General features: G+C 42.8%; 1 protein-coding gene across 3 annotated transcripts in view; it reads left to right on the forward strand.

Annotated features, from left to right (window-relative positions):
- Ptprg (protein tyrosine phosphatase receptor type G) overlaps positions 1-27,203 on the forward strand; it is a 658,629-nt gene that overhangs the window by 496,214 nt on the left and 135,212 nt on the right. For all 3 annotated transcript variants that reach the window (XM_074044097.1, XM_074044096.1, XM_074044099.1), the window contains exon 6: positions 9,065-9,131. In XM_074044097.1, coding sequence (XP_073900198.1) covers positions 9,065-9,131 — 67 coding nt within the window. The remainder of the gene's footprint in view (positions 1-9,064; positions 9,132-27,203) is intronic.

Raw genomic sequence — 27,203 nt, forward strand, 5'->3', positions numbered from 1 at the left:
GCTATATAATGAGTTTGCACTTGGTTGCTGTGAATCTGAACAGCTGCTTGTGCCTCAGTTCTGTGGCCTGCACTTTGCCCGGGGACACCTTTCGTGATGACAGTCTTAGATTCTGTGTTGCAATTTATTCGGTTTTTATGTTTGCTTAAACATAAAACCTACTGCAAACTCTTGTCTCCAAATTGACTGTCGGTATTTAATTGCTCCACTTGGGGTTTTCTTGTTATCTTTGCCAGGTTTTCCTTGTTGGAACCTGGCTTGTAAACACATTGTTCCTCACCCAACTCTAGAATCTGTGACTCAGCGTAGCAGCTGAGGTCCAAGAAAGGCAAGGGCTTACTCAGAAGGATGGGAACTGACTGTGTCACAGCCGTCAGCCCCTAGACTGGTGGTCAGTAGCGTCTCCTTTCGCACTGGCCCGGTCTTGGTGCGTGGCTGTCTTTTGCAGTGTGACACATGGTTACAAACCTAACAGCTTAAAGCAGTGGGGTTACCGTCTCCCAGGGTCTGGAGGCATCTCTGAATCACAGTGTCTCACAAGGCTGCAGCCAATCAGCTGGGGCCTGGAGCTTCTCTGCAAGTTCACCTGGGAAGCCACCCGCTTTAAGCTCACACAGGTTGTTGACCAAGTTCACATTCTCAAGAGAATGTCCCCGAGGAGCCCAGTTCTCCCTTAGTTGTTGGGCAGAGGCTACTTGCAATCCTTGTCATGTGGGCTTCTCCAACAAGATTGTTTGCTTCACCAAAGTGTGCAAGCCCAGTCAGGTACTATTGATACCTGCTAGCAGGATGGCTATCAGCATCTTCTCTGACCTAACCATTGAGGTGACATCCCATTGCTTTTGCTTCATTCTGTTGGATCAGAGTAAGTCACTTGACCCAGCCCTCCCTTGGTGGGGGTGGGGGGAGAGGTGAGACTGTGCAAGGGTTGGATACCTGGGTTCAGGGATTGCTGGAGGCCGTCTTAGAGTCAGCCCACCACAGAGTGCAGCAGACACTCAATACATATTTGTTGAATGAGTGAGCTTAAAATGTTGGGTGTAATTTAGGCTAAGAGCACTATACTCTTTCCCCTATGAGACAGGTTACTTTAATACCTTATTTATTTTATTTTTATGCAGTGCTGAGCATTGAACTGAAGACCTTACACATATGGGCCAAGTGCTCTCCCTCTGAGCTCCATCCCCAGCCCCACTTCAATATTTTATATATGATAACCTCTTGCATATTTACCTAGTCTTTGCCCATTCCTAATAAGGCAAATCTATGACCTTCCCTACTCCTAAGGAGGCATTTTTCCAGCAAAAGGATCAGCCTGGCATCCCCTTTGATCCAGTATGCCTTGTCTCTTGTACTTTTCCTACTGCATACATGGTAGAGATTTAAAGCAGTCCCCCCATAGCATTTTCTCTATTCGGAGTCTTTTATAAATAGAGTGCTTCAAGCAGCTTTTTGCTTTGAGGGAATGGAAAAGCAAAGGTGAGAGTTCACATCTAATGTGTTTTGGTTGAAGTCGCTTGCTACACAAGGAACCAGCCAGCTCTGCTTTCTCCCCTAAGCCTTTGACATTGTTGGGGCTTTTCAGTGCATGGCGGGATTATTAACAAGAGAAAGTCAAAGTTGTCCAGCAGTGCCACACGGAACTGAGAGAAACTTGCAGGCAAGTCACTGAGCCTGAAATAAGCTGCTGTTGCCCCAGGCTCCCCCAGTCTCAGACTTTTCTCTTCCTTTTTTAATTCAAAGGTCATGGCAATATTGGTATGAAACAGTTTGCATTGTAGCTCAAGACTGTAGTCCATGCTTTGCTGGGTTTGAATTTCTTTGCCTCTTCTCAGTGCAAGAGCAGCCTGTTCTTTGAGAAGAATGGCTAGGGTGGGACAGGTGGTCCTGGGACCCCATCTTGAACTACCATAAACGCTTCCCCACTACCTTCTTGGCTCTGAGACACACAACATTGAAAAGACAAGGACAGAAATCGCCATGTGGCCCCTATAGAAGTGCCACTTGCCAGATGCCCCAGCCTACTGTTCCCTCCTTCTTTTCTGCTTGGTTTTGAAATGCAGGGTTGGGTAAATCCAAAACCAAAGAAAGTGCAGTTGGATACCCAGCCCCGGACAGTTTTATCCTCATGAAAATCAGACATCACCTGCGCAGGCAATAAGCAGACCTGCTCTTGGTTCAATCTGCCATTGCACAGACCTGCTTCTTGCCTTGGCGTCACCTTGCAGGGCTCTTTTCAGTAGTGGACTCCACCAAACCAAGTCTGACAATTGGATGGTAAAGACTCTGGTGGGTGGAGTTTTGAGGCAGGGAGGCAGAGAATGGTCACCACAAAATGCGTTTCTTCCTTGGCTTTCTCTGGCCATGGATCTCAACTCTCTGGAGATGAAAAACTTGTGAATTGAATAGTTTCCACTAATATTACAAATTAACAGTAAGTAAACTGTGTCAGGGCTGGAGCTCCATTTTAAACAGGGTAGGATAAATTATATTAGCATCTACAATTTGTTTCCTTTTATATTAATCCTTCCTGTGACTGAGGAATTTGAAGTTTTTTCATCTCCCAATGGAAACCAGTCCCAGGAGACTTATCTCTGTCGAGTACTAGAAAATGATTGATGATCCAGGGCCAGACCGTCCACTCTGAGGGGGCTCTTCTGTGCTGTTTATCTGTTAGGTTCGGTTTAAGTTATGGTAGGATCCTGGATTTTAAGCAGTCACATTTAAAGCCAGCCTCCTGACTGTCCACACTTACCTCCTTGCCTTCCACAATTGGGAGAATAAACGCATTCATTTCATGAGAAGTCCTCCAGCTTTGCTGTACTGATTTTCCCTTTGCCGTGCTTCCTTCTGAACTGTGTCCCTGCTTTCCATGTGGTGTGGAATGCTGAATGCATCAGCCCTTAGCAGCTCTGATGGTCAGGAAAGATTAGAACATGATGGTAGGGAGACAGGGGAAAGAAGAAGTTTTTGCATCCAAAACCAAGACCATAGGCTGTCCAAGAAGAAAGGTAGTATTTGTTACTCCTAATTTCCAACATGGCTCCACAGTTACTAGTTTAATGCTAGAATAGAAGTCTTCTTGAGCATATCAACAAGTGTTTAACGTGTTAATAAGGGAAGCCGGTCAGCACTTTGGCTCTCGGTAAGGGCTACCTGAAATGCAGTGGTGCTCAAAGAGCCAAGTTATAAATGACAGCAGCTGGAATCACAGTATAGCAGGTGATAACCAACATGACGCAATCCAAATGAAAGAATCTACAGCCTCCTTGCTGTGTGGTTCCGCGGAGAGCAAGGAGAGTCCAATGAGAAGTCAGACCTCATAAGAAGCACTTGATTGTGGCCTGATCAAGTGCATTAGCGTCTGAATTCACCTGTACTTGCTTAACTTCAGGGTGGACAGATCTCTGCAATTCAGGAAGACTGAACAAAGTCTCCAGTCCTACCGTTTGCCACTTTCCGCTGTAGCTACGGTTAATGGGTAGCCATCCACCCCTTGCGTGCATAAATCCTTTTCCCATTGTAGGATATTGGCTTGATGTGGCATTTATGGAACTATAGGAGCAGCTGGCGATGTTGGATTCAAGGCAAGTAGGTTGTCCTGGCCATCCTATTGAGCAGATGGCCAGGACTTGGAAATTATTAGGATCCAAGACAAGGGTCAGTTGCACGGGAGCTGGGCAAAGGCAATAGTAGCACGTATCTGAACGCAGACACCTGCAGTCCGATGGGGTCTCCCTGCCTCTGTTTGATTTTGCTTCAAGCAGGAATAGATGCAGGCCCTCTTCCTGGGCTGGGATTATAAGCACATCTCTAGAGTTTATTAATTATTACTTGGCGACTAATTTGATAATTGTTGAATCCATATGGTGAGCTATTCTGTAAAAAGAAAATTTGAGGTTAAATTTCATCAGCATGTGTATGAATTTGGCCTTTAGTCTAGTCCTGCATGTCACCATCTTGCCAATGTCTCTGTGTATTTTGGATATACCTAAAGACAGCTGGAAAGCTTCAACTCTGAGCCCTCTGTCGTGCTCGTGTGCTAACCTTTTGAAGATGACTAATGCCACGAAAGCTGCTCTGAAGTGGAAGTGCCAGGAGCTAAGTTTTGCAACGAGGGTGCACACTCTTCAGGGAGAGAGGGATGTCTGTTTCTTCTAGTCCATTTTAAGCTCATTTGTGCAATTGCTGCCTTCTCAGTATTACTGTGTAACTCCTTTGATCTTAAAGTGGAAGGAAGCAAGTTTGAAGAGCCAGGAAAAACTCCTCATGTGGCTTTAAAAGGAGCAGCGTATTACAAAATTGAGAGGATGGCAAATAAAACATAAATTTGGATCTTTTGAAATTTAAGCTCAAAGACGCACTGACTTTGAGAGCCAGGCACATTGTGATGCTTAGGAATAAAAGTGTGGCTCAACATTCATTCAAATTTGAGGGTTTACATTAACGTGTATCCCAATGTGATCCATCCCCTCGCCTGTTTGTACTGAGTATGATACGTGGTGATTTATACTTTCAGTCCTTCAAGAATATGGTTAGACATGTTACAGATGAGGATACAGAAGCTTCCAGACTGCTCTCCTAATTCACAATTCCAGATTTTCTCCCTCACTTTGCCTCCTCTACCCTGGACAGGGAACAAAATGTAAATGTAGGTCACTAAAGCAGCTGTCTTCACTGTCATATTTAAAAGTCGCCTAAATTGCTTAGCATATGTTCATTTTTTAAGTGGCAAATTGATTGAAACAGTGAGTGGCAGGAATTATTTTGGTTAGGACTGTGCCTTCCTAGAAGAAATCCACTTATTAGCATGCTGTTTGGATTCCCCACCCTGAGTTTTGGAACCTAGACATAGACTGGGGAATGAGCTCAGTATTAGTAAATTTCTTTGACTAGCTAACAAGCTCCCCACCCATCTTCTCAACACCAGCCATGTGTACCAGCAATGGAGGCTGGGCAGTCGAGTGCATGGTGTAGAAGGCTTTGCATTTGTAGGGTTGCTTACAATCTGTGGTCAGGCCTTTCAGCTCAAAGAAATTCAGGTCTGAGTATTGAACACAGAGATGCTATAATCACGAGTGAGCAGAAATTGAACTTGGATTAGGTTGCCTGGCTATTTTCCTCTCATGTGGCCTGCAGATGTTGTGAATTATCAGTGAGTGTCAGTCACGGAGGATTACGAACACCTTCTTTGAGCCTTTACACCATTAGACAAGACTAAATGCATTAAAGGGTCCCCCTAACTATAAAACTTCCCCTCTCATTTTGGATGGAGCCTCAGAGTATAGTAATCTCTCCATCTGCAGGTGATAAATTCCAGGACCCCAATGGATGCCTGAAACCACAAATGGTACCAAACACAATATACGTTCTATTTTTCCTACACATATGCTGCTGCACTGTAAGAGATTAATAATAACAACTAATAGTAAAACAGGACAATATACTATAATAAAATTGCCAGCATTAGTCCTCTTTGCACTTTGGGGCCATTGTCAACTAAAAGAGGGACAGATGGTCTGATCAGCAGACTGGCTACTGAGTGATGCTCCAGGTAAGGGGGTGACTTGCATTCTGGACAGGCCAGTGCAGGACAGCATAAGATTTCGTCATGCTACTCAGAGCCTCATGCAATTTAGAACTTGTGAATTGTTTCTTTTGGGGATTTTCCATTTAATATTTTCAGACCACAGTTGACCATAGGTAATGAAACTGCAGAATGTGAAACCATGAATAAGGGGAACTAATATATTTCGAAAAGTTTCCCTGGTAGAAAAGGGAGGGTTAACACAGCTGTGGAGGAGTATAAGTTGATAAGACTTGTGATGTGTAATCTCTTCCAGAAAACTAGAAGAAACCTTAAGCCAGTGAAATTATTAATATAGAACATCACCCTCCACCTCTACACACACTCACAGAAGCTCAAAGAGCTAAATTTCACTCTGTAACAAATGTTTACAGTTACTTAAGACAGCAGTCACTTTATTATTAACTGATTCTGTAAATTGGCTGATCAGTTAACGGTTGGACCAGCTCAGCTGGTTGGCTGAGGCCAGATGGCCTGGAATGGACTCAGTCACCTGGCTGGTACTTATTGGTGCGTCTAAAAGGACTTCTGCTGAGCTGCCTGTGTCTGCTCCCTGTACTCACTCTCTCATCCTTCAGTGGGCTAACTTGGAATTCTTCCCCTTTTGGCCTGATGATTCCAAGTATGGCCTCTGCCTACATCACATTGACGGCGTCTTAGGCAAAGCAAGTAAGATGTTCAAGCCTAGATTCTGAAAACAGAGAAATTTGACTGGAGTCATGACTCAGGTGACAGAGTGTCTGCCTTGCAAGTATAAATCCCTGAGTTACCACCAAGAAAAGAAAGGAAGAAGGTCAGTCAGTCTCGATGGAAGAGTGGCAAAATGAAATTGCAAAGATGCATGTGTCAAGGACTGAAGCAACTGTGGCCCTTTTGCCATCTCCCACAGGTGTCAGAGAATTAGGTAACAGGTAGTTAAACTGGAATGAACATTTTACCAGGCTGAATCAAAAAGGCCCCCTGTGATACCTTCCTGTCACATAACAAAATACCTGAGATTAACTCATAAAAGAAGAAAGGGCTTATTTTATCTCACAGTCTTAGAGGTTCTAGTCAATGATTGGCCCCATTTCTTTGGACTTGAAGCAAGGCAGCATGTCATGGTGAGAGAATGTGGTAGAGAAAACCATTCACTTTATCAACCTTCAGGAAGCCAGTGGGAAAGAGAAAGCAACCAGGATCCCACAGTTCTTTTCCAGGGCACACCCCCAGTGACCTGAAAATTTCCCACTAGTCCTAACTACTACCTTCCCATAGAGCCACCCTGGGGGCCAAGCCTTTAATACATGGGCCTTGGGGGAAACTCACCCAAACCATAATATCTCTTATTACCTACAACTTCAGTTTCATATGGGATCTGTCTCTGGGATCTTACTGTATTCTGAACTTCAGAAATTTGGTCACATTTGCTGGTAAGTATCTCCTATCTTGCATTTTTGAGTTGTGATTCCATTTTTGGCCGTGTTTTAAATTTTTGCTAAATTACTTGCCGTAGTGCAAATACAGGATTTTTTCAAATAAATTTTGATTTGGTTTATTCTGTGGATATTTGCCTTTCATACTTTACCCAGTATATTAAACCCTTGGCTAGAGTTTCCTGTTAGGCATTTTGGAGGCACACTCATGCCAACTCCAAGCATTCTACCTTCATGATAGGATGTACCTGGTACTTACTCACTGATACTTTTTTTTTCATACCTGTAGTGTTTGTGATATGGCACCCAGTTTTACATAAACATAACACAGTGCACAGTGACACCTGTGTTCTGAACATAGACAGAACTCAGGGCTCCAGACATGAAGGTTTGATCACTGTTACCATGGAGGGTCTAGCCAGGGTTTCTCTCAACTTCACCCTGTGAACTGTTGACATGTTGGGCCAGGTAATTCATTGTCTTGGGGGTGATATTGTGGGCATTATGGGATGTTTAGAAACAATCCTGGTCTCTACCCACTTGAAGCTAGTGACTGTTCTTCCTTCCTTTTCTCCTCCATCCCTAACTGTGAACACTAAAAATGTCTCTGGGCAAGGTCAAGTCCCCTTAGGGAGGGCAGAGTTGACCCCTGGCAAGAAGCACTGCTCTCACTTGCAGATGCTGAACCAGAGGAGAGAAGAAAATGTGTGAAGTGTGGGTTCTTATCAGAGAAAACAGGAGGAGGAAAGGCATCTTAGCAGGGAGAGTAGGTAAGGGTAGGAAGCAGTGTAGAAAATTTGCAGTCTTCTTAAAGTTCAACCTAGGAATGGGGAGAGTTTTTTGTTTGTTTGTTTGTTTGTTTGTTTGTCTTTTTTCTTTTTTGGTGCTGGGATCGAACTCAGGGCCTCACACATGCTAGGCAAGTGCCGTACCACCGAGCTACATCCCAGCCCCTCAACCTAGGAGTGGTTCTGGATTCCTCTGAATTAACTTGAAACATCAAATTTGGTCTTGCTAGTACACATTGAAAGGTTCATTAATATCTCAACTTCATTATGTTAGAAGTAGATTAATGGTAAATACTAATGTTGAAGGGGAAAAAAAGGGCAGGAACTATCATGGCCACAGATAGTGGATTTTTTAAAGCTCTTTTTTTATTTTGGAAAAAATTAAACATACACAGAAGTAGAGAAAATGTATTGTGACCTCTCCTGTAGCCATCAGTCAAGGTCATAGATGATTGATTCAAGGCCATTCTTGTTGTATCTATACCCCACTCATGCCCCCTGCTGTCCACTCTTGGATTATTTTGTAGCAAATTCTAGGTGCCATTTCATTTTGTTCATAAGTATTTCAATGTATAGCTAAGAGAAAGTACATAAAATTATGATTATAATATGGTGAAATTACAATGTTCTAGAAAGGGCAAGAATGAGAATTTATGGTAAGTAATATCAGAGAGTAAAAGGAAAGAATGAGTGGGATCAAGATCAAAGAAGCTTGACTTGGGGGGGCACTGAAAACCCCAGAGGGAAATGAAAGTGGGGATACTGACTCTTCAGATGGCAGTCTCCTACTGTCTTGCTTTGGGTCATTCTTACAAATGTGAATTTTCACAGGGACTAGGGTCTTTGCAAAGGAGAACAGGCTGGCAGGGAACTGACGTGTTTTCTCAGAAGAAAGGAAGGTATTAAAATATTCAGTCCATGATGGATTGCTCTCTGATGACTTTCAGTGACTTTTTAGCCCCATCAGGACCTACTTTTAAATAAAAGAAAACAGAAAGGAAGTCTTGCAGTTGCTTTTGAAGATTTTGCTAAGCCTGTGGCATTTCCCTCTTGTTGTAATGTATTCTGAGAAGTTTCTTTCTTCTGATTTAGACTTCCTCACTTGATTTTATTATGTTGTAAATCTCCAGCATTTGGTGAGAGTCATGGTATATGTGAGCTCTAAGCAGCTTGCTAGATAACATCTCCCTCCCTCCCCCCTTAGAAGATTAAACTGAGGCTGTTGTACCTGATGCCAGAATAGATTTAACCAATCATATTTCCTTTACGTGTAGGTCAGTCCGAGGGACAATTCCGCACTGGATCCCATTATCCATGGGTTGAAGGGTGTCGTACATCATGGTAAGTAAGGCACATACACTTCCTTTGGCTGGGATGTGAGGGCTCAGCTCTCCACCTAGCAGAATCAGGTTATCTTACAGAGCACAGAGGGTGACAACCGTTTCTCATCCACAGATGTTGAAGGGCATTAGAGCCAATATTTGATGAGTGAAGAGCACGCCCATTCATTACCTGCAAATGGGTCTGGGTTAGCCATAAGCCGTTTGTTTCTCTTCAGGTACTACTTTGAATGCATAGGTTATAAATCAAATGTCCAAAGATACACTATTCTTGTATGTTGAACCTGCCATTTATCTCATCTCTCTCCTAAAAATATTCTTCTTTCAAGTGTCTTTTCCCTTACAATTTTCTGTTTGATCTGCCTCTCAGATTTGGGGGTGTGTGTGAAATAAGTAGTCAGGAGAAGGTATTAAACTTTACTGCACATGAGCCAGGATCACATAGCCGCTAGAACAGAAAAGGCCAGGCTGATATTCTGTACATCAGACATCATATCAGGCATAAAACTGGGAGAGGAAGTAAGATAAATGGGGTCTGTCTTTTCCAACTGGTTTTTATTGGAGGAATTTCCCTGCAACTTTATTATTGGCAATGCACATTACCTCTGACATCAAGATCCTCTCTTTTCAAAAGTACCCTTGTCACAGTGAGGTGTGGAGTCTGGATCTAATGTAATGATTTGCAAAGTTTTAATAATCTAATTAGAATTCCAAAGAGATTGACAGAAAAAGCATTAGTAACTGTAATAAAGCTCCCTTCATTCCCACAGCTGTGATAAAACATCTTCCTACCTTTTGGGAGGATTGTCTGTAGACATGAGCCAATTCTCCGTAGCATTTAACAAACACCTCTTCCAGGGAAACTAAACCAGTTATCAGGATTCAATTAAGTGGGGTTTAGGATTAATTGTTCTGTTCTCACAACTGCTCAATCCTGCAGTAGACACAACAAAAAGCCCAGTGAAAGTAAGAACATAGGGGAAACTGAAAACATCCCATAGAACTTTTCATTTTAGGGAGTTTCCATTGCTTCTTCCCAAGTCTCAGTTTCCATAAAGGCATTAGGCTCTGCCGTCATGACCCAATTACCTCCTAGGGTGCCCACATGATACCATCACTGTGGGCGTTAGGATTTCAACATATGAGTTTAGAAAGGGACTCAAACACTGGGCAGAAGCTGTTCCCTGGAAACTGTGTCACCTGGCTTGGTTGCAGAGATGTCCTGGGGTTTGACTTTCACCCTGCTGTCTAACTAGAAAGTCAGAGAGACCTGCAAAAAATAATCCCTTACAAAGGAAGTTCGTTTGTTTATTCAGCAAAGCTAAGTTGCAGACCCCGACTGTGTGCAGACTAGTGTTGCAGCATTGATGAGGGCAGCCTCTGGCCAGCTCTCATGGGAAGGAGAAGGAAGGGAGGTTCTGTCCTCTATCCCTGCACCTCGTTCAGAATGTCTCCTCCCAGCCTTTGGCATTTCCTCCATTGGCAGACTTCTTCCTGTGCTCAGACCATGGGTACCTCCCTTTTATGCTTTCGGGTCTCCTGAGAAACTTCTTGTTTAATTATCCTACCAAGTTATTTGCCCCTCTCCACTCCTGTCACTCTGTCACCTCATCTGGGTTTCTCCCTTCAAAGCACTGAACACACATTGGGAATGACCTTGTCTGTTTACTGACTCAGGCATTACTACACAGGAATGAGCTTCATAAAAGCAGGAAACCAAGTTTGTGCACACTGTATCAAGCAAATAGTACTCAGTACTATTTGACATGTACCAGGCTCAGTACATATCAGCCAAAATGACCAAATCAAGTAAGTGATTTCATAATAAGTGAAAGTATGAAAATATAAAACTGAACTAAGGAAAATGAACTGGAGAACACTCAATGTTTGCCTTGATTGAGAAGAGAAAGGAGTAAAAGTGTCTTTCTTCAGAAAGGGAATGGAGCATTTAAAATAGTTAAAAAGAAATTTTGTTAGAGCTAGAAGTATTTTCAGTTGAAGGTCCTTTGAGGGATTTGTGTGATCTGTTAATTTGAAGGAGCATAAATAATTGTGCCCTTCACAGAGCCTCTGGCTTGGGAATGATGATAGAGATGTGTAAAGAGAAAAAAATCAATATGGATTTCAGTAGTGGTTAAGAAATGGCTTTTATTTCTTCAGCTCTGGGAGTCGTATCCTAGAATGTTAATTTCTCATTAAGTGATTTTTTTTTCATAGGAAGAATCTTATATGTTCCTTCAGTTGAGGCGCCAATGACTAATCTGGTCATAGCAGCCAGCCATACTTGACAATTAGTCATCAGAGTCCTTTGTGAAACAGACGCCAAGATGGAGTTTTAAGTGCAGGAGAGGTCTCTGGCAGGAAGGGATGGCCTTAGAAAGATAAGGGGGAGAGAGAGTGGGAATAGGTTGGGGGCGGGAGTTGCTCGTCCCTGAGGCAAGTCTGATACCTCTGAGAGGAGTGAAGGGAGCTGGGAGGATTGATTGCAGGTCATCTGAGGAAAGTCTTGGCCAGGCCCTCAGGGGACTCCAGAGAAAAGACAGTCCCTGAGAGGAGCCCCTGAGTTGGGCAGGAATGGCCTAGTTCTCTTCCCTTCACTGATGTAGTCAGCAGCTGGAGTAGCACTGCTCCTTTCTGGAAGAGGGATCTTGAGCAAATAGTCAGCAGCTGGAGTAGCACTGCTCCTTTCTGGAAGGAAACTCCAGCACTCCCGCAGCTGGCCTTCCAAAACCCCATAACTAATCAGTTTCCAGGGGGTTTCCTACTTGATCCTCCTCTCCAAAATGCTCAGATCATTGAGTGCCTAATGCAAGTGCACCATGAAACTCGGAGAGCATGGGGCCACCCTTGTGAGTTTGCAGAGTCTTTGGGGAGACCCACAGTTAAGCAGGTAATGGCATTGACAGCAGGGGAGCAATAGGCTTCACTCAGACTTGGAGATGTCTCACACAAAGTGACCAATAAGGCCTAAAGAGTTCATAGACATTGTCCAAGCAGGAGGCGGGCTCAGGATTCAAGCAGGGATGTGTTGTAAATGACGGTGTCTGTTGATGGGGGGGTGTGGTGTGTTTGGGGCTCTGAACACTTCAATACAGTCTCTCTCTGCTGCAAGAGACACCCCACAAGCTCTGTGACCGCACAAAGTGCTGTTTTTTAATGTGTTCCTCTTGCATGGAAATTATGAATTGTGCAAACTTGAAATCTGTGAGATATAAAGAGAATGGAATAAAGTAATTTGTCATTGATTCCAATCCTATCCATCTGTCCATCTAGGGATATATGGAAACATCAAAATATATTTAATTAAGTGTTTTCTTTATATCACCACTAAAATCCACAGCAAAGGAAAAATTTAGGGGGAAATTCTGAATACTGTTTACTGCATTGACTCAGTCATCTATAGCACCCTCTGTAAACACGGGCCAGCAAGCAGCCGTACCACATATTATAAATATTGGTTCCTGAGAACTTAGTCTAGTCCCAATTTGTTTAAAACCTGTTCTTAAACACACACACAATTTGTGTATGACTTGGTATAGAAGTAGTGTCTTTTCCTCGTAATTAGTTTTACCTAAATGGTCAATGTATTATGTGTAATGCAAAATATGTATTATGTTCTATGTCAATTAAAAATTATGTTTTTATGACTCTCCCCCTGTATAATGAATATATTCTGATAAAAATTTATTATAAAAAATGAAGTAGTTACACACACAAAAAAAAGTATGTGTTTTTGATGGTCACAGGGAGCTCACACCTATAATCCCAACTACATTGGAAGGATCATAATTCAAGGTCAGCCTGGGACAAAAAGTTCGACCCCATCTCAACCAATAGCCCAATGTTGTAGCACGTACCTGCCATTCCAGCTGTGGGAGGCTGAGATTGGGAGGATCACATTCCCAGGCCATCCCAGGTAAAAAGTTCAAAAAATTCCATCTTAGTGGAAAAATGCTGGGTGGGGTGGTGCATACCTATCACCTCACTGACAGGGGCAAGCATTAAATGGGAGAATTGCAGTCCAGGCCAGCCTGGGCAATAAAGAGACCTTATCTCAAAAATAACCAGAAGAAAAAGGGCTGGAGGCATGGCTCAAGTAGTAGAGTGCCTGCCTCACAACAGCAAAGCCCTGAGTTCAAATTCTAGTACCACCACACAAAAAAAAGCATGCATTTTTTTCAAGCTTTTGGACTTTGCATACTCTGTGTACTCCTTTTTATATCACCCACCCAAACAAATGCCAGCGCCAAAGCTTGTGTGCACCTGTGCTGTTAAGTCATGGAAACACTAACTACTCCCCCTTGGCAGCCATCTCAAAAAGACTGATTTTCTATTCTGAAGGAAAACAGGTGTTGAGCTTTGTCTGTTTGCCCCTCTTTCCCAGCCTCCTCCTCACAGTCACTTCCTCTCTCTTCTGCAAGTGCAGACGGCTATTTCCCTTCTGCTGAAGTGTGGGGGACAGTTAGAAATTGCACTGGACATACTGTACACCGGTCATTTCCAGATATCTGTTCTCTCTAGCCTCCCTCCCTCCCCTGGCTCTTCCGAGAATGCTGTCAGTGAAGGCACACATACATTATCACTGAAATCCCTTCTGATAATTCCCCAAATGAGGCTTTTACAGGCTTTTCTTGTCAAACTCCAGCATTGGAAATCAGGGCTGGGACGAGATCAAAGTGTTCCTTGCAGAATAGCTATGCTGACTGACCAGTTTATTATCCGGGGTCACCTTTGGGGTGTTTCTCCCTTTTTTTCTCCACTTGTCCTCTCCTCTCCAATCAGTGGACAAAGCCCTAGGATAGCTGGCATCTTTCCATGCACCTAACTGAAAAGGAAGCGAGGCCCTGCTACATGTTTCCAGGTAGTGGTAAAAGCACGTGATCCTGCATTTGTTCTTTAGTTCACATCTCACCTGCCCGGACCCAATTTCTATTACAAAGAGTAACATGGCGGTGTCTGAGAGAACCACTGAGCCCTTCTGAAACACTGGGTAGGCCTCATCTCACACAGTTACAGTTGTTTCACTGGTCATGATGAACTGGTTAAAAAGAAACCAGCCCTCCTGCTAGGGGATGCAGATGGTAGAGGCCTTTTGGAAAGCCAGCAACACATGTGCCCTGCCTTCTGAGGTGGCAAGCCCATGCTTAAAGGTATACCCAACGGAAACAGCCACCAAAAAAGATTTGTACGTAGTAGCTTTGTTCCTAATAACCCCATGTATCCTGGAGGTCCTGGAGGCAGTCCAAATGTCTTTCCATGGGGCACGGATATTACAAGTTGTGATATATTCATGTGATAGAACATTATACAGCAACTAAAAATAGTAAAAACCTGACTTAACAAAAATGAAGGAGCACATAGCCAAGCATGGTGGCACACATCTGTAATTCCAGCCCTCAAGAGGCTTAGACAGGAGGACTACATGTATAATAAGACCCTGTGTCACAAATCAAAACAGGGGGCCGAGAGGCATAGCTCATAGAACACTTGCCTAGCAAGTATGAGGCCCTGAGTTCAATTCCCAGCACTGCCAAAAAGAAAAAACATAACTGCATCGTTCCGTTTGTGTAAAATTCAACTACAAACCAATCCATGATGACAAAAGTCAGAAAAGTAGGGTGGAGTAGGGTAGAAAAAGGATGGGAGGGAATTTTCTTTTGTAATATAAATACCATATGTCTTGATCTAGGGCCCCTGAGTATATAGTTATAATAGAATTTTGCCTTGCTGTCCCCTTGGATTTGTTCATTGGATGGTTTGTGAATTGAATTAAAGAATAGCCTGAAAGTATTATACTTTAATTTCTCAAAGATATCCCATCTACACAGCTTATAAAACTTATAGCACACATCACATAACCAAATGCCACATGTGCCAAAGTATCTGACATGGGCAGCATGTGAATGCCAGGAGCTCTCATTCTTGTGAGATGATCAGTTAGCATAACCACTCTTTAGAAAACTACTTGTCAATAACTAACCAAGTTAGTCCAGGAATCCCAATCCCATGAATGTACCCTGGAGAAACTTAGATGTAAGTGTGCCAAGAGGTGTACACAAGCTAGGTGCGTGGCGGCTCACATCTGTTATCCTGGCTGCCTGGGATGCAGAGACTGGGAGGATTTGAGAGAGAGAGAGAGAGAGAGAGAGAGAGAGAGAGAGAGAGAATGAACATAAGAATATAGTGGTGTTGTTTGTTCTAATTACCCAAACCTCAAAATGTGTTAGGAGCCCATCCACTAGCAGGCCATATGAATCCAGTGTGGTGTAGTCTATAATAAATCATTTCCTACTGTGAATGGGAATGGATCACCCCACAACATGGTGCATTCAAGAATCATAGGATGCAGTTCAAGTGGTAGGGCACCTGCTTAGCAAGTGAGAGACCCTGAGTTCAAACCCATTAGTGCCAAAAAAAAAAAAATGGTCCATATAGTTGATTATATGAAAAAGATTCTAAAGAATATATAGCATGTTCTTTAACATAAAGTTCAAATAATGAGGAAAACTTAACTCACAGTATTTAGGGGAGGATACATAGCTAGCAAAACCAAAAGGAAAGGAAAGTGATTTTTTTTTTGGCCATGCTAGGGCTTGAACTCAGGGCCTTGTGCTATTGCTTGAACCACATCTCCAGCCGGTTATTTTTCAGATAGGGTCTCACATTTTTGTTCAAGGCTGACCTCAGACCACGATCCTCCTGCCTATACTTCCCACATTACTGGGCTTGCAGTCATCTTCCATCAAGCCTGGTTTGTTGGTTGAAATGGCATCTCCTTGAATTTTTGTCCAGGTTTGGCCTTGAACTGGGATCTTCCTGACCTCCACCTCTTAAGTAGCTGGGATTACAGATATGAACCACTATACCTGGCTAGAGTAATGATTATCTCACAAATAGATGGTGGGTACTTGTTGGGGGGTGGATGGGATAGCAACAAAGACCTAGTCAGCAGGGGAGGTCAGCTCCTGAGTTCCAAGTAGTGGCCACACACCAGCATTCCCTTTCGGATTATTTGTTAGTGGTGTATTTATGTTGTGCACAGCTTCCCGTGAATGTGTTCTGTTTCACAACCAAAAAAGACAGTGGTTAGCAGTAGAAGGTAAGAGACTGAGACAGCGCTTTCCTCTGGGACACAGCAAGTACCAGGTGGCCTCACCACAAGCAAAAAAGGGGGGTGACAGCACTTTTCTGAAAATCATTTCCCGTAACTACCCTTGACAGGCTGTGTGTTCACTCTAGCTAATTGATTGCAGGCCAATGAAAGAACTGTGCCTCTCTGGGGATTGTCTCATTAAGAGATGCCTTTGGAAGCCAGTATCTCCTTGTGGAGTTTGAAAAAGGAAATTACCACCAAAGAGATGGGGTGGCAGATCTAAAAACAAAAGTCTTCTTACACTTCAGAGCTGGGACATGCTGACCCTGCACCCATAAAGGGCTCATTAGCCCAAAAGGCAGTAGTAGTTGAGGGACTTGGCCCAGGGTCGAACCTTGAGCAGTGACCCAGCCCAGAGTCAAACCAAGGTCTTCATGACCTTGACTCTTGTTTCTCTCAGGCTTTCTCCCCTGTTTCTCTGCCAGGGTCCTCGCTGCATATATCAGTCTTGATTGAGTCTCATCAGATAGTCTCTGTCAAAGAAGCAAGTGAAGAAATATTTTGCCAGACCATAATCTGTCTTTGCTGTGGCCCATTGTGACAGTCGCAGGTGTCTGAAATCTCAAAATAAGCAATCTTATCTGAAGCCAAATAGCCAGAGTTTCTGAAAATATGTTGCATAGGCTTTGGAAGAAGAGGACAAATTCCAGAAAAAGGGACTCTTGGAAAAAAACTGATTCAATAGGCTGACATGGTCCTCTGTGTCATAATCCAGCAGAAAGAAGATAGAGCAGAGGTGAGTTTGATGTGATTTAAGGGATTTCTGAGTTCCCGAGATGCCATCCCACACTGTGGGATATGCTGCCATTCACCTTTCCCCAGGTCATACTTAGAGCCCCAGGAACTGAGTGTCAATGAAAGGGACCATTTCCCCTTCCACCCCTCAAGTCCCGATGGCGTGCTAGTCAAAGTACTGAAGGTAAAAGAGCCAAGATTTCATTTGGCCTTCTTCGTGTGGAGAACCTTCTCTTTTTTTTCTATCCTTTTGGTCTTGATTACTTACCTGCAAAGTTATCTCCTGTGTTCATACACACAAGCAAGAGTTTTCTTATTTTTCTCTTGAAACTTGACTCTTTAGGAACACAACAGAACAGAGAGAGGTTCGAGAGCTGTGCTTCCAAGTTCTGGCTGTCCTGAGTTTGAATTCTGTCTCTCCAACTTAAAAGCTGTGTGATCCTATACGTATGGTTGAGTCTCTCTGTCCTGAATTCCCGTTTGTAAAATGTGTACCTCATCAGTATTACAGCCGATTTCGAGGCAGGGAAAACGCAGAGCTGAAATGGGTGCTTGGCATGTATCCACTGCCCTCTAAATCAGGGCTCAGCTACTTTTATCTGTGGGACCACATCTGGTCTGCTGCTTTTTAGTAAATAAAGATTTATTGAAACACACAAATCTGACCTACTGCTTATTTGTAACAAATAAAGTTTTATTGTTCGGCCACACTCATTTGTTTACACATTGTCTATGGCTGCCTTTTCCATGGTAATGGCAGATTTGAGCAGTTGTTCCTGAGAGATCACCTGGCCCACAAAGGCTTAAATATTTAGTCTCTGATCCATATCAGATAAAATTTTCCCACTCAGCCTCATCTCAGTGGTAGCTACTGTTGTAGTTAACTCTACTAATAGTTTTATCTTCACAGTGGTTTGTGTATGTTGAGGCACTATAAGTACCCTCTCAGGCATTTCTTACCTGTGGTGGACTCCATAGCTTTTGATGTTGCCCATATTACCTCATAATCCAAATGCATTTCAGCCGAATTGAGGGTTCTGTTTTAATATTTACCTTAAAGAAAGAAATCATTCATGTTATTCTCTCAGTGTGCAATGAGAAAACCAATGTTCTATTATCTGCAGCTTACTGACAATTGCAGTCATCAAAATACACGAGAAAATTTCCTGCTTGAAGTATATGTTTCCAGCACTTAATTACATGGACCTCTCCTGCGATGTCTTAAAATATGCAGCACCCTGCTCTTCTCTAATTGGCTCATGTCTTTTTATGGATCCAGGAAGGATTGATGTTTATCTGGACACTTTTGATCTCAGAATCTTCTAGAAACAGACATACTTAAGCCATTTCCACAGTTTCCTGGATTTTGGAGTATCAAACTACCACCATAATTGTGAGCTATTTCCATTTCTTTTCTTAGCCAAAGCCAGGAAATGGGATGCTATGTCATTTCTGTTTTATCACTAATGGCATTGTTAACAATAACCTTAAGACATAAAAAGACTTCAAAAGTGATTCCTTTCAGGTATGATTTGAATTTGAGACTGCTTCTCATTCTTTGTCAATATGTTATCATTGGAACAGGATTGTGGAAGTCCAGAGAAATGCCCTTTTTCTGGTAGTTTCAATGACATTTGTAAAGCAAAGATAGAGTTTAAAAATAATCTCCAGTGGTCCCCTGTGAATTTGGCCACTAAAGAACTTTGGACCTCCTCAAGTGACATTTTTTTTACCCTACTTTCATGCTGTTTGTTACTTTGGTATAAGAGAGACACTGGCATGAAGGGCCAAGAACCTGAGTCTGGCTTTGAGTACCTGTCTGCTTTTGACTAGACTTTCAACCTGGACAAAACACCTGATCTCCCTATGGCTAGGTTTTTCTGTTGTTTGATGAGGTTATGATGGTACTGCCTTATTGTCTTATCTTGAAGATTCAGTGACATTGTACATAAGGTGCCTGGTGTATGGCAAGCACCCAGAGTTAGCTGTTACCACTGCTGCCACGCCCTCATCATCATTGGTCCTGTTCTTACTTCTGACTGGAGAGTACGGGGACTGTGGACAGGGAGTCATGTGGAATTTGGAGCTCTGCCTCTGTTGCTGCCTATTTTATTATTACTATTCTGGGGGAACATTGTGACATTTACAAAAGTTCTTACAGTATAGTTGAATTCATCCTGTCCATCATACCCTATCTGTTGAAGTAGAATTCTTGATGCTTGACATTGTTGGTCCATAGAAACAATTAAAGGAGATGGGCAGGTGGCATGTCTCAAGTTGTAGAGTACCTGCCTAGCAAGCACAAGGCCCTGAGTTCAAACCTTAGTACCTCAAAAAAAAAAAAAAAGAATTAGAGGAAATGAAACCAAGTGAGGTGGTGTATACCTGTAATCCTAGCACTTAGCAGCCAAGGATGAAGATTGTAGATTTGGGACCAACCTGGACAACAGAGAAAGACCCTCAAGAAACAAGCAAAAAAAAAAAAAAAAAGTAAAGGCTGATGGAAACAATGATGAAAAAATGATTTGAAGTAGCCAGTATTTTTGTTATCGGGGCAAGAGTGGTGGGCAAAATGGGTGCAGGGAGGAAGCAGATGCCTCTCAGGTGTTGACCCAAGCATGTACCCAGCCCTGCTCAGGTCCTCTGTAAATTAACCCCAGCAGCAACACAGGGAGATAAGAATTCTTAATCCTGCTGGGCACCATTGGCTCATGCCTAATTGGGAAGCTGAGATCCAGAGGATTACAATTCCCAGCTGGCCCAGGCAAATAGTTCAGGAGATCCCTATCTCAAAATTCCCAGAGCAAAATGAACTAGAGGTGTGGCTCAAGTGGTAGAGCAGCTCCTTTGCTAGTGCTAAGCTAAGTTCAAACCCCATTCCCACAGACAAAAAAAATTCTTAATCCCATTTTATAGATGGACAAACAGATTTCTGAGAGATCTCAGAAATCTCAGTCTCAACTCAACTGGTAGAACAGTGATTGGAACCCAGATGTACTGGACTTTGAGATGCATTTTCTTTCCCCTCTGCCGGGCCAGCATCTGATTTTCAGCATCAACCAACTTTCTCATTCCTGTCAAAATCACCTTAATTCTTGTGTACCTTGTTTTTTTCCTTTGTGAATTAGTTCATTGGCTCGTGTCAAAAGGAAGCTAAAAGAATGTACACGTCATGTCATTTTGGTCACCAGAACCTCGTAGGGGAGAAAGTCAAGCCCTGGAATTCACAGTGACAGTACTAGGGTTTTGTCACTGCATGACCGTGTAATTTTAATGTCATGTCCATTTCTTTAATTGTTGACAAGACTGAGATCTTCACATACTTTCTCTTTGGAAATATTAATGTCACAACACCTACTCTTAGATCAAAGTGCCACACTTGGTTCACTGAAACTGTTAATAAAGAAAAGGAAGTGGGTGGTTTTGAATTAGGGTAGTGTGACCATATCATGACCTTGGGCCGTCCCTCTCTGGGTGCTTGAATTTGGGATCTGACTCTTCAGATGGGCCCTCTGTCTCTCATGTCACCCTTGCCTGGACCCCACAATCACCATAGGTGCCTTGACATGGGTCTCTGGGATTGGGCGTGTCATGTATTTAATTTTCTGCCTGCTGATGGAGTGTTTCAGAGGCACAAATAAGGTCCACACCTCTACCTCTCCATGTATTTGCCCTGTTGGTGCTTGAATGATACTGCTTGGTTCTCTCCCCTTTTGGGGATGGACCCCACTCTTCGTACAGGAACAAGGATCAGCAAACTTTGCTTTTAAAGGGACTATTGGCAAATATTTTAGACTTTTCCCACCATGTCTTCTCTGTAACCACTCAAGTCTGCAGTCCTGAGCAGGACATAACAAACAGGCATGGCTGTGTTCTAATAAAGCCTAATTTACAAAAGCAGGCACTAGAGTAGACTTGGCCCATGAGACATTGCTCACTCACTTTTGACTTAGATTTACTTAGTGTCTCTGTTTAATTCATTTCTTTCAGCCGTTTTTAAAGGACCAATAAAGCACTGTGTCAGGAGACATGGTCTCTAACACAGAGCCATGTTAACCAATTATGTGGACCATTCAACCTGTGACCTCGTGTAAGTTCTCAGCCCTTATCGAGTGTTGGCACCTGCTTCGTAGGTTATGAGGCCTTGTTTAGCAAAAGGTCACAACAGTAACTGACTCTGTTCTTGGGGTTCTAAGTATGACCTGGGGAAAGGTAAATGGCAGCACATCCCACAATGTGGAATGGAGTCTTGGGATACAGTTGGTAAAGGGTAAACTGAGGCTGGATGACCCAATGGGTGTAATTAGGTGAGAATTAATGCTGTTCCTAGCTACTACAAGTGTCTTTCACAGTGGTCACATAGGACAGGCTGTGGACCCAGTTTCTCCTAGTCTCCCAAAGGTGATGGGGCCCTTCGTTAGGAATCCTGTTGAATGCACATCAGTACTGTGACCCATGATTCTGCAACTCTTAACTTCTAACAACTGTAAAGTCAGAAAGTATCTTAGAATTAATGTCAAGTCCTTGTTTAATAAGCAAGTGTTGTCTTTGTCAATGGTTTTTAAAATAATGATGCATCTTGTGATTGGTGACTTGAATAATGAAGAAATATAGTATCTGGGAATTACTGGTTATTTAAAACACACCAACCACTACTGTGCTTGTCTGTTCGCTTGTCTTCCCACGTGCCTGGTAGGCACTGACTTTGTTCTGAGATGTGTTTTAGCTACTGGGTGTAGATACAGGCACAGTCATGGCCCTAGAATAATCAGGCCATTCTTCGCCAGACAGTAAACAAGTAAACATGTGTTGGGAGGAAACTAGATAGGTGTCAGAAACAGTTAATGGCATTGGGGATAGTCTGAGAGGGGGTGGTGATGACAGGTGCTCAGATAGTGAGACCTGAGCAGAGATCACATGGAGGGTGAGAAGGAATCCCTGTGTGGTGGGGGAAGGAAAAGCATTGAAAGCAAAGGGAACAGCAAGGTGAAGGGGCAGGTAGGTGGCCCACATGGGAGAAAGGAAAAGAGGTAGGTCTTAGAGATAGAACTCATCCTGTGATTGATGCAGGACCTTGGGACACAGTGATGGATTCAGATTTCATTCTAAATGAAGTCAGCAGCCACTGAATTTAAGCTGGGTAGTATCTGGATTAGTTTTATGTTTAAAAAGCTAAAAATGAAAGGGCCCTTGATTCTTCTATCAGATGTAGACCTGATCCTATACCTACTGCAGATGAGGAACTTAGAACTTGGGGATCTTCAATGAGTTAGAAAGATTCCAGCACTGGACACCCAGTGGTCCATATTCCCTCCTGTGTCATTGTGTCATGATGGTCCAATCTCTCTCCCTCTCTGACCCTTGCTTGTAAAATGAACTAGTGCCCTTTGAGACCTTTGTGAATTCTTCAGCTCTCTGTAGTTCTTGGGTGGTTTTCCCAGAACCCTCTAGTCCTGACTTCAGTCTTGCTCTGGTTCCCAGAAATCATTTGTCATGAAGCCTGGTAAATGGCTGCACCTTGGAAACAGGACAGCGCCCTGGAGAGGTGACATGCTTTGACAAGTCAGCATCCAGTCATGTACAGCAGGATTATTTCTTGAATTTAAATCATAAAATTAACTCCCTGTGGGCTGTGCTGGGCTGGGGTAGCCTCTGGTACTTAACCCTTTCTGGCCTTCCCCGTGCCTCTGATGCAACACTCCTAGTCTCCTGGGTTCTGACCCTCTGACTCTGTCTTCTCTGGATGTCCCATCTCTTACCTTGTGTTTGACAGGCCTTCCTGTCACCAGCTGTCAGACAGGTCACACAGTACATGTATGACAGGTCCAAGCTTGAACCAGAGCTATGTATAGAGTTTCACTCCACTGTGGCCTTCTCATGACTTTTAGCCACATTCTCAAGTGTGCTTTCTCCAGCAGCTGTCTTGATCTGTTAAATTGGGGCCTTTTGAACTTTGCCTCTTGTTCACTTTGCTCTAGCCATATACCAGGCAGAGTGGGTTCCTTTGCTCTTTCTTTCTTCTGCCTGCATATTCTTCTCCCCAGGGGCTCTTGCCTTCATTTCATGTTCAGGATTTAAATCACATGCTTCCAGTTCAGCAAACTTGCCCTTAAAGTTGCTGTTTTCAAAAGTGGTCAGAGTGGACCTCATTGAGAAATGGCTCCTTCAAATAGGACTGAGTTGTCAGCAGTTGAAGAGCTTTTGGTCTAAATCCAGCCATGAATGGAGCGCTGGGTTCCAGGCAGCATGAAGAGCCAGTGCAAAGGCCCTGGGACGGCAGGAATCACAAAATAGGAGAAGAGCTCATTTTTACACTCCTAGAAACTGTTGACACAGCTTCAACATTACTTAAAATGCAGAATGTCACTTCTCACCTTGGGCCTACTGGATCAGAACCTCATTGAGTCAGGCTACCCAGTGATTTGTACGTGCAGGAAAGTTTGAGCAGCTCTATTGTAAATTGGCCTGCATTTAGAACAAGTCAGTGCCCAGTTCTTTCCATAGTCGTTCTGTCCCTCCCCCCGCCCCTCTCTCCAACCCAAAAAAATGTCAAGTCCTACCCCAGTGATCTAAAGCATTTAAGGGATAGTTTATTGAAACCCTTGAGGACGTGGACAGTCACTGGACTAAAAGCAGTAGCTCTGACTCATACAGTTTCCCCGAAACTCCTTGGTCCCTTGTTTTTGGGGTGTTTTCTGTTTTCTTCCCTTAGAAGTGGCTCAGCTTCCATTGTAATACATTCTTTATTGGGGGAGGAGTGTTTGAATGTGATCCAATAATCCTTTTTTATGTCCTTCCTCCATTCCTTCCTTCCTTCCTTCTTCCTTCCTTCCTTCCTTCCTCCCTCCCTTCTTTCCTTCCTCCTTCCTTCCTTCCTTCTTCAGACATCCCAAGCCCCTTGACTTTTTGAGACATGGTCTTGCTTTGTACCCCAGGTTGACCTCGATCTCATGACCCTCCTGCCTCAGCCTCCTGCTGCTGGGATTAAGCCACCACACCTGGCTAATTCCACAGTTACTGTTATTTGGAGTCAGGGCCTCATGCTTGAGGCAGGCACTCTACTGCTTGAGCCACTCTGCCAGTCCTTTTTTTTGTCAAGTGTTTTCAAGATCAGGTTTCACAAACTGTTCTCCTGGGCTGGCTTCAAACTATGATCCTCCAGATCTCTGCCTCCCGAGTAGCTAGGATTGCAGGCACGAGCCACCGGCACCCGGCTTTAATTCCACATTCTTGATGACTGCACGTGGTCTCTTCTGTATTTTGACTGTTCACCATATTTTATAAGAAACTTTTTTTTCCCTGTGTAACCAAAGCATTACAAATACTCCGTTATTACCACACTGAAAAATGCAATCAATCAGATGATTATCATCTAATGTTTTAATGATCACATTTTTAATCCAATTATGCATGTTTGAATCTTTCAAATTTTCTTTAATTAAAATTTGCCTCCTGGCACTCCCATCAGAAATAAGAAAGTGAACAGAACCAGCCAGATATAATTTAATGTTAAAAGGAAGCTGCAAGGGTAACTGGACTGTGCTGGGTTTAATGGTTGACCATGACTTTAAAGACCTCATACAAAATTTCCTAATTGATAAGAAAAATTTAATCATCTTCAGATATACTTTGTTTGCATTCAAATAAGGTTTGTCTTTTTTCCAAATAAACCTCCCCTAACTGGTTATTCATACTGTCGTTCAAAATGCTTAAAAATGAAAAGTCAGAGTTGGGTGAAATGTAGACTACTTAATACAGTGTGTATTTAATATAAAAGTCATGCATTATTCATTTTCGCAATTTGAATAGCTTTGAATTTAGCATCCCTGTTCCTCATCTTTTTCTTTGATGAACAATTAATTATTAAAATATAATATTGTCTGCATACAGCACCCGGGACTCCTTGCAAGGAGTGCGAGATTCATTCCTTTTCAATTCTTTTATCTAGTACTGCACAGTCCCTGCTTATTGTGGTATAATGGAGTGAATGGTGGTATAAGTGGAATGTTTTGAATATTTTTCTCAACTAGTAAGTAGCTGGAATAGGAATGTTTGGAATTTAAATTACTAATTAGGATAAAAGTTGGGGATGAAGAATGCTCTGACGGGGACAGAGTCACATTGCTTTTATAAAAGGGTAAGAGAGGACCTCTCTCACTGTGTAGCCTCCAGGCTGGTCTCGAACTCATTTCCTGCAGCTCCTTCTAAATGCCAGGATTACAGGTGTTCACTACTATACCCAGTTTACTCCTCTAATCCCTTAACTAATGTAAACTCGTTAATACTCAGAACTTCTTATGAGGTCACCACTCTTTTATTCCATTTTACAGATGAAACTGTTCTAGAGAGATCAGATAACTTATCTTGGGTCAGGTCTTTCAGTTGATTGGTTAGAATTCAAGACCAGGGGACTTACCCATGGAACAGTGTATTCCTCCCTCTTCCCAGAGCTGTCCTTAGGAGCTCCTGTCTTGGGTCCTGCCAGTTGAGCATTTGTGGCTTAAGCAGGCTCGTTTGGTCATATTGGGAATATGCAGGCCTCTGTTATGAAAGTATCTCTACTGTGTAGCATGGCATTCTTATAGGCCTGTTTTTAGTTGAGCATTGCTGTGAGGCTGAATAGGAAATAGGATTTTCAGAAAGATCAGTGAATACTAATGTTCAATTTGAATTTAGAAAACCAAGGGGAAAGTAAACCTAAGCAGTTAATTATGTAAGTTGAGCATAGTGGTGCATACTTATAATCCCAGTACCTGCTGAGACAGGAAGATCTTGAGTCCCAGGCCAGCCCGGACTATGTAGGGATATGTTTTCTTTAAAAACATCAACAGCTAATACCCCAGTTACTTCCGTCATGTAAATTGTTCACAAAATAAGTAATAATGACAGTGGCCCTTGAACTTGTACCATGCCCTCCACTACCCAACCACAAGTCTCCTGTGACTTTTAACAAGGTGATTTTTGAATACTTAGGACCCCTTCCTACACTTGTGTTCAAATACTTGTGAGCAAAATGCCTGAGGGCCGAACCCATTCCACTGGCTATTTTTATATGGCCCCTGAGTTAAGAGTGGTTATTACATTCCATCCCTAACTAAGTGAAATGTTACTTCTCCAGAAAAGGATTGCATTCTTCTCATTAGTAGGCTTATATTTTGAAGATGGTAGTCAGTTATCATTAGAATCTTGAGTACTGCTAACAAGGTTGTAGAAATGGGTTTATTATGTAAGTACCTACGTGGCATCTTTGAATTTGCCTGTTGGCTTGCAAAACCTAAAATACTTATTATCTGATGCTTGGCAGAAAATGCTTGCTAATTCCTGATTTAAACCCCAGAATGTGCCAGCCTGGAACTTACCTGGGCTGCTCCAAGGAAACTGGTAGTCTGGACATGTCAGCACTCACCATGGGCTGGCCCTGTGCTTAGCCCCTTATAGTCATTAGCTTCCTAATTGTCACGGCAACCCTGAGGGGTGTGTATTCTCATAATTGCCATTTTACACATAGGGGAAATAGCTCAGAGAGGTTTCAGTCTTTGCCACACAACTGTTAAGTATCAGTTGGTTCCAAAGCCCAAGCTAGAGGTTTGGCAAAGAAAATGCTTGCCATCACTGCTCTGGCTGTTGGAGAATATGTCAGACCTGGCCTGCACTTGAGGTACTAGTAATGCAGTGTCAGAAAAAAGACATGCACAAAGCATGAAAGGAAGCACATTTCAAGACCATGGTGGTTTAGAAGAATAATAATTATTAAGATAAGAATAATGTCATTGTCACAGTGTATTCCCAGTACAACAATAATAAAAATAAAGTATAAAAAAAATAGTGTCATTCGTTTGGGAGATGCTTGCTATGAAGGTCGTTCTAAACCTTTTATTTATATGTATATATATATATATAAAAACATATATATGTTTATACATGTATAAATAACTATAAAGATTGACTTTTATTTTACCTAACTTGCAAAACGAGCCAAGATTTCCTTTTTTTTTTTGGGTAGTCCTGGGGTCTGAACTCAGGGCCTCTACCACTTGAAGAGTCCCACCCCCAGACTTGAAGATGTTTTGGTGTCGTTCAGTGTCATACCACTCATCTCCCGATCTCCCGATGTCTCTCATTAGATTCGTTTCTTGTCTTACTTAATTTCTTGCAGCCTAGAAAGGTTTAATCCCTGTGTAGGCC

Source organism: Castor canadensis, chromosome 10, assembly GCF_047511655.1.
Source record: "Castor canadensis chromosome 10, mCasCan1.hap1v2, whole genome shotgun sequence".
Taxonomy (NCBI): Eukaryota; Metazoa; Chordata; class Mammalia; order Rodentia; family Castoridae; genus Castor; species Castor canadensis.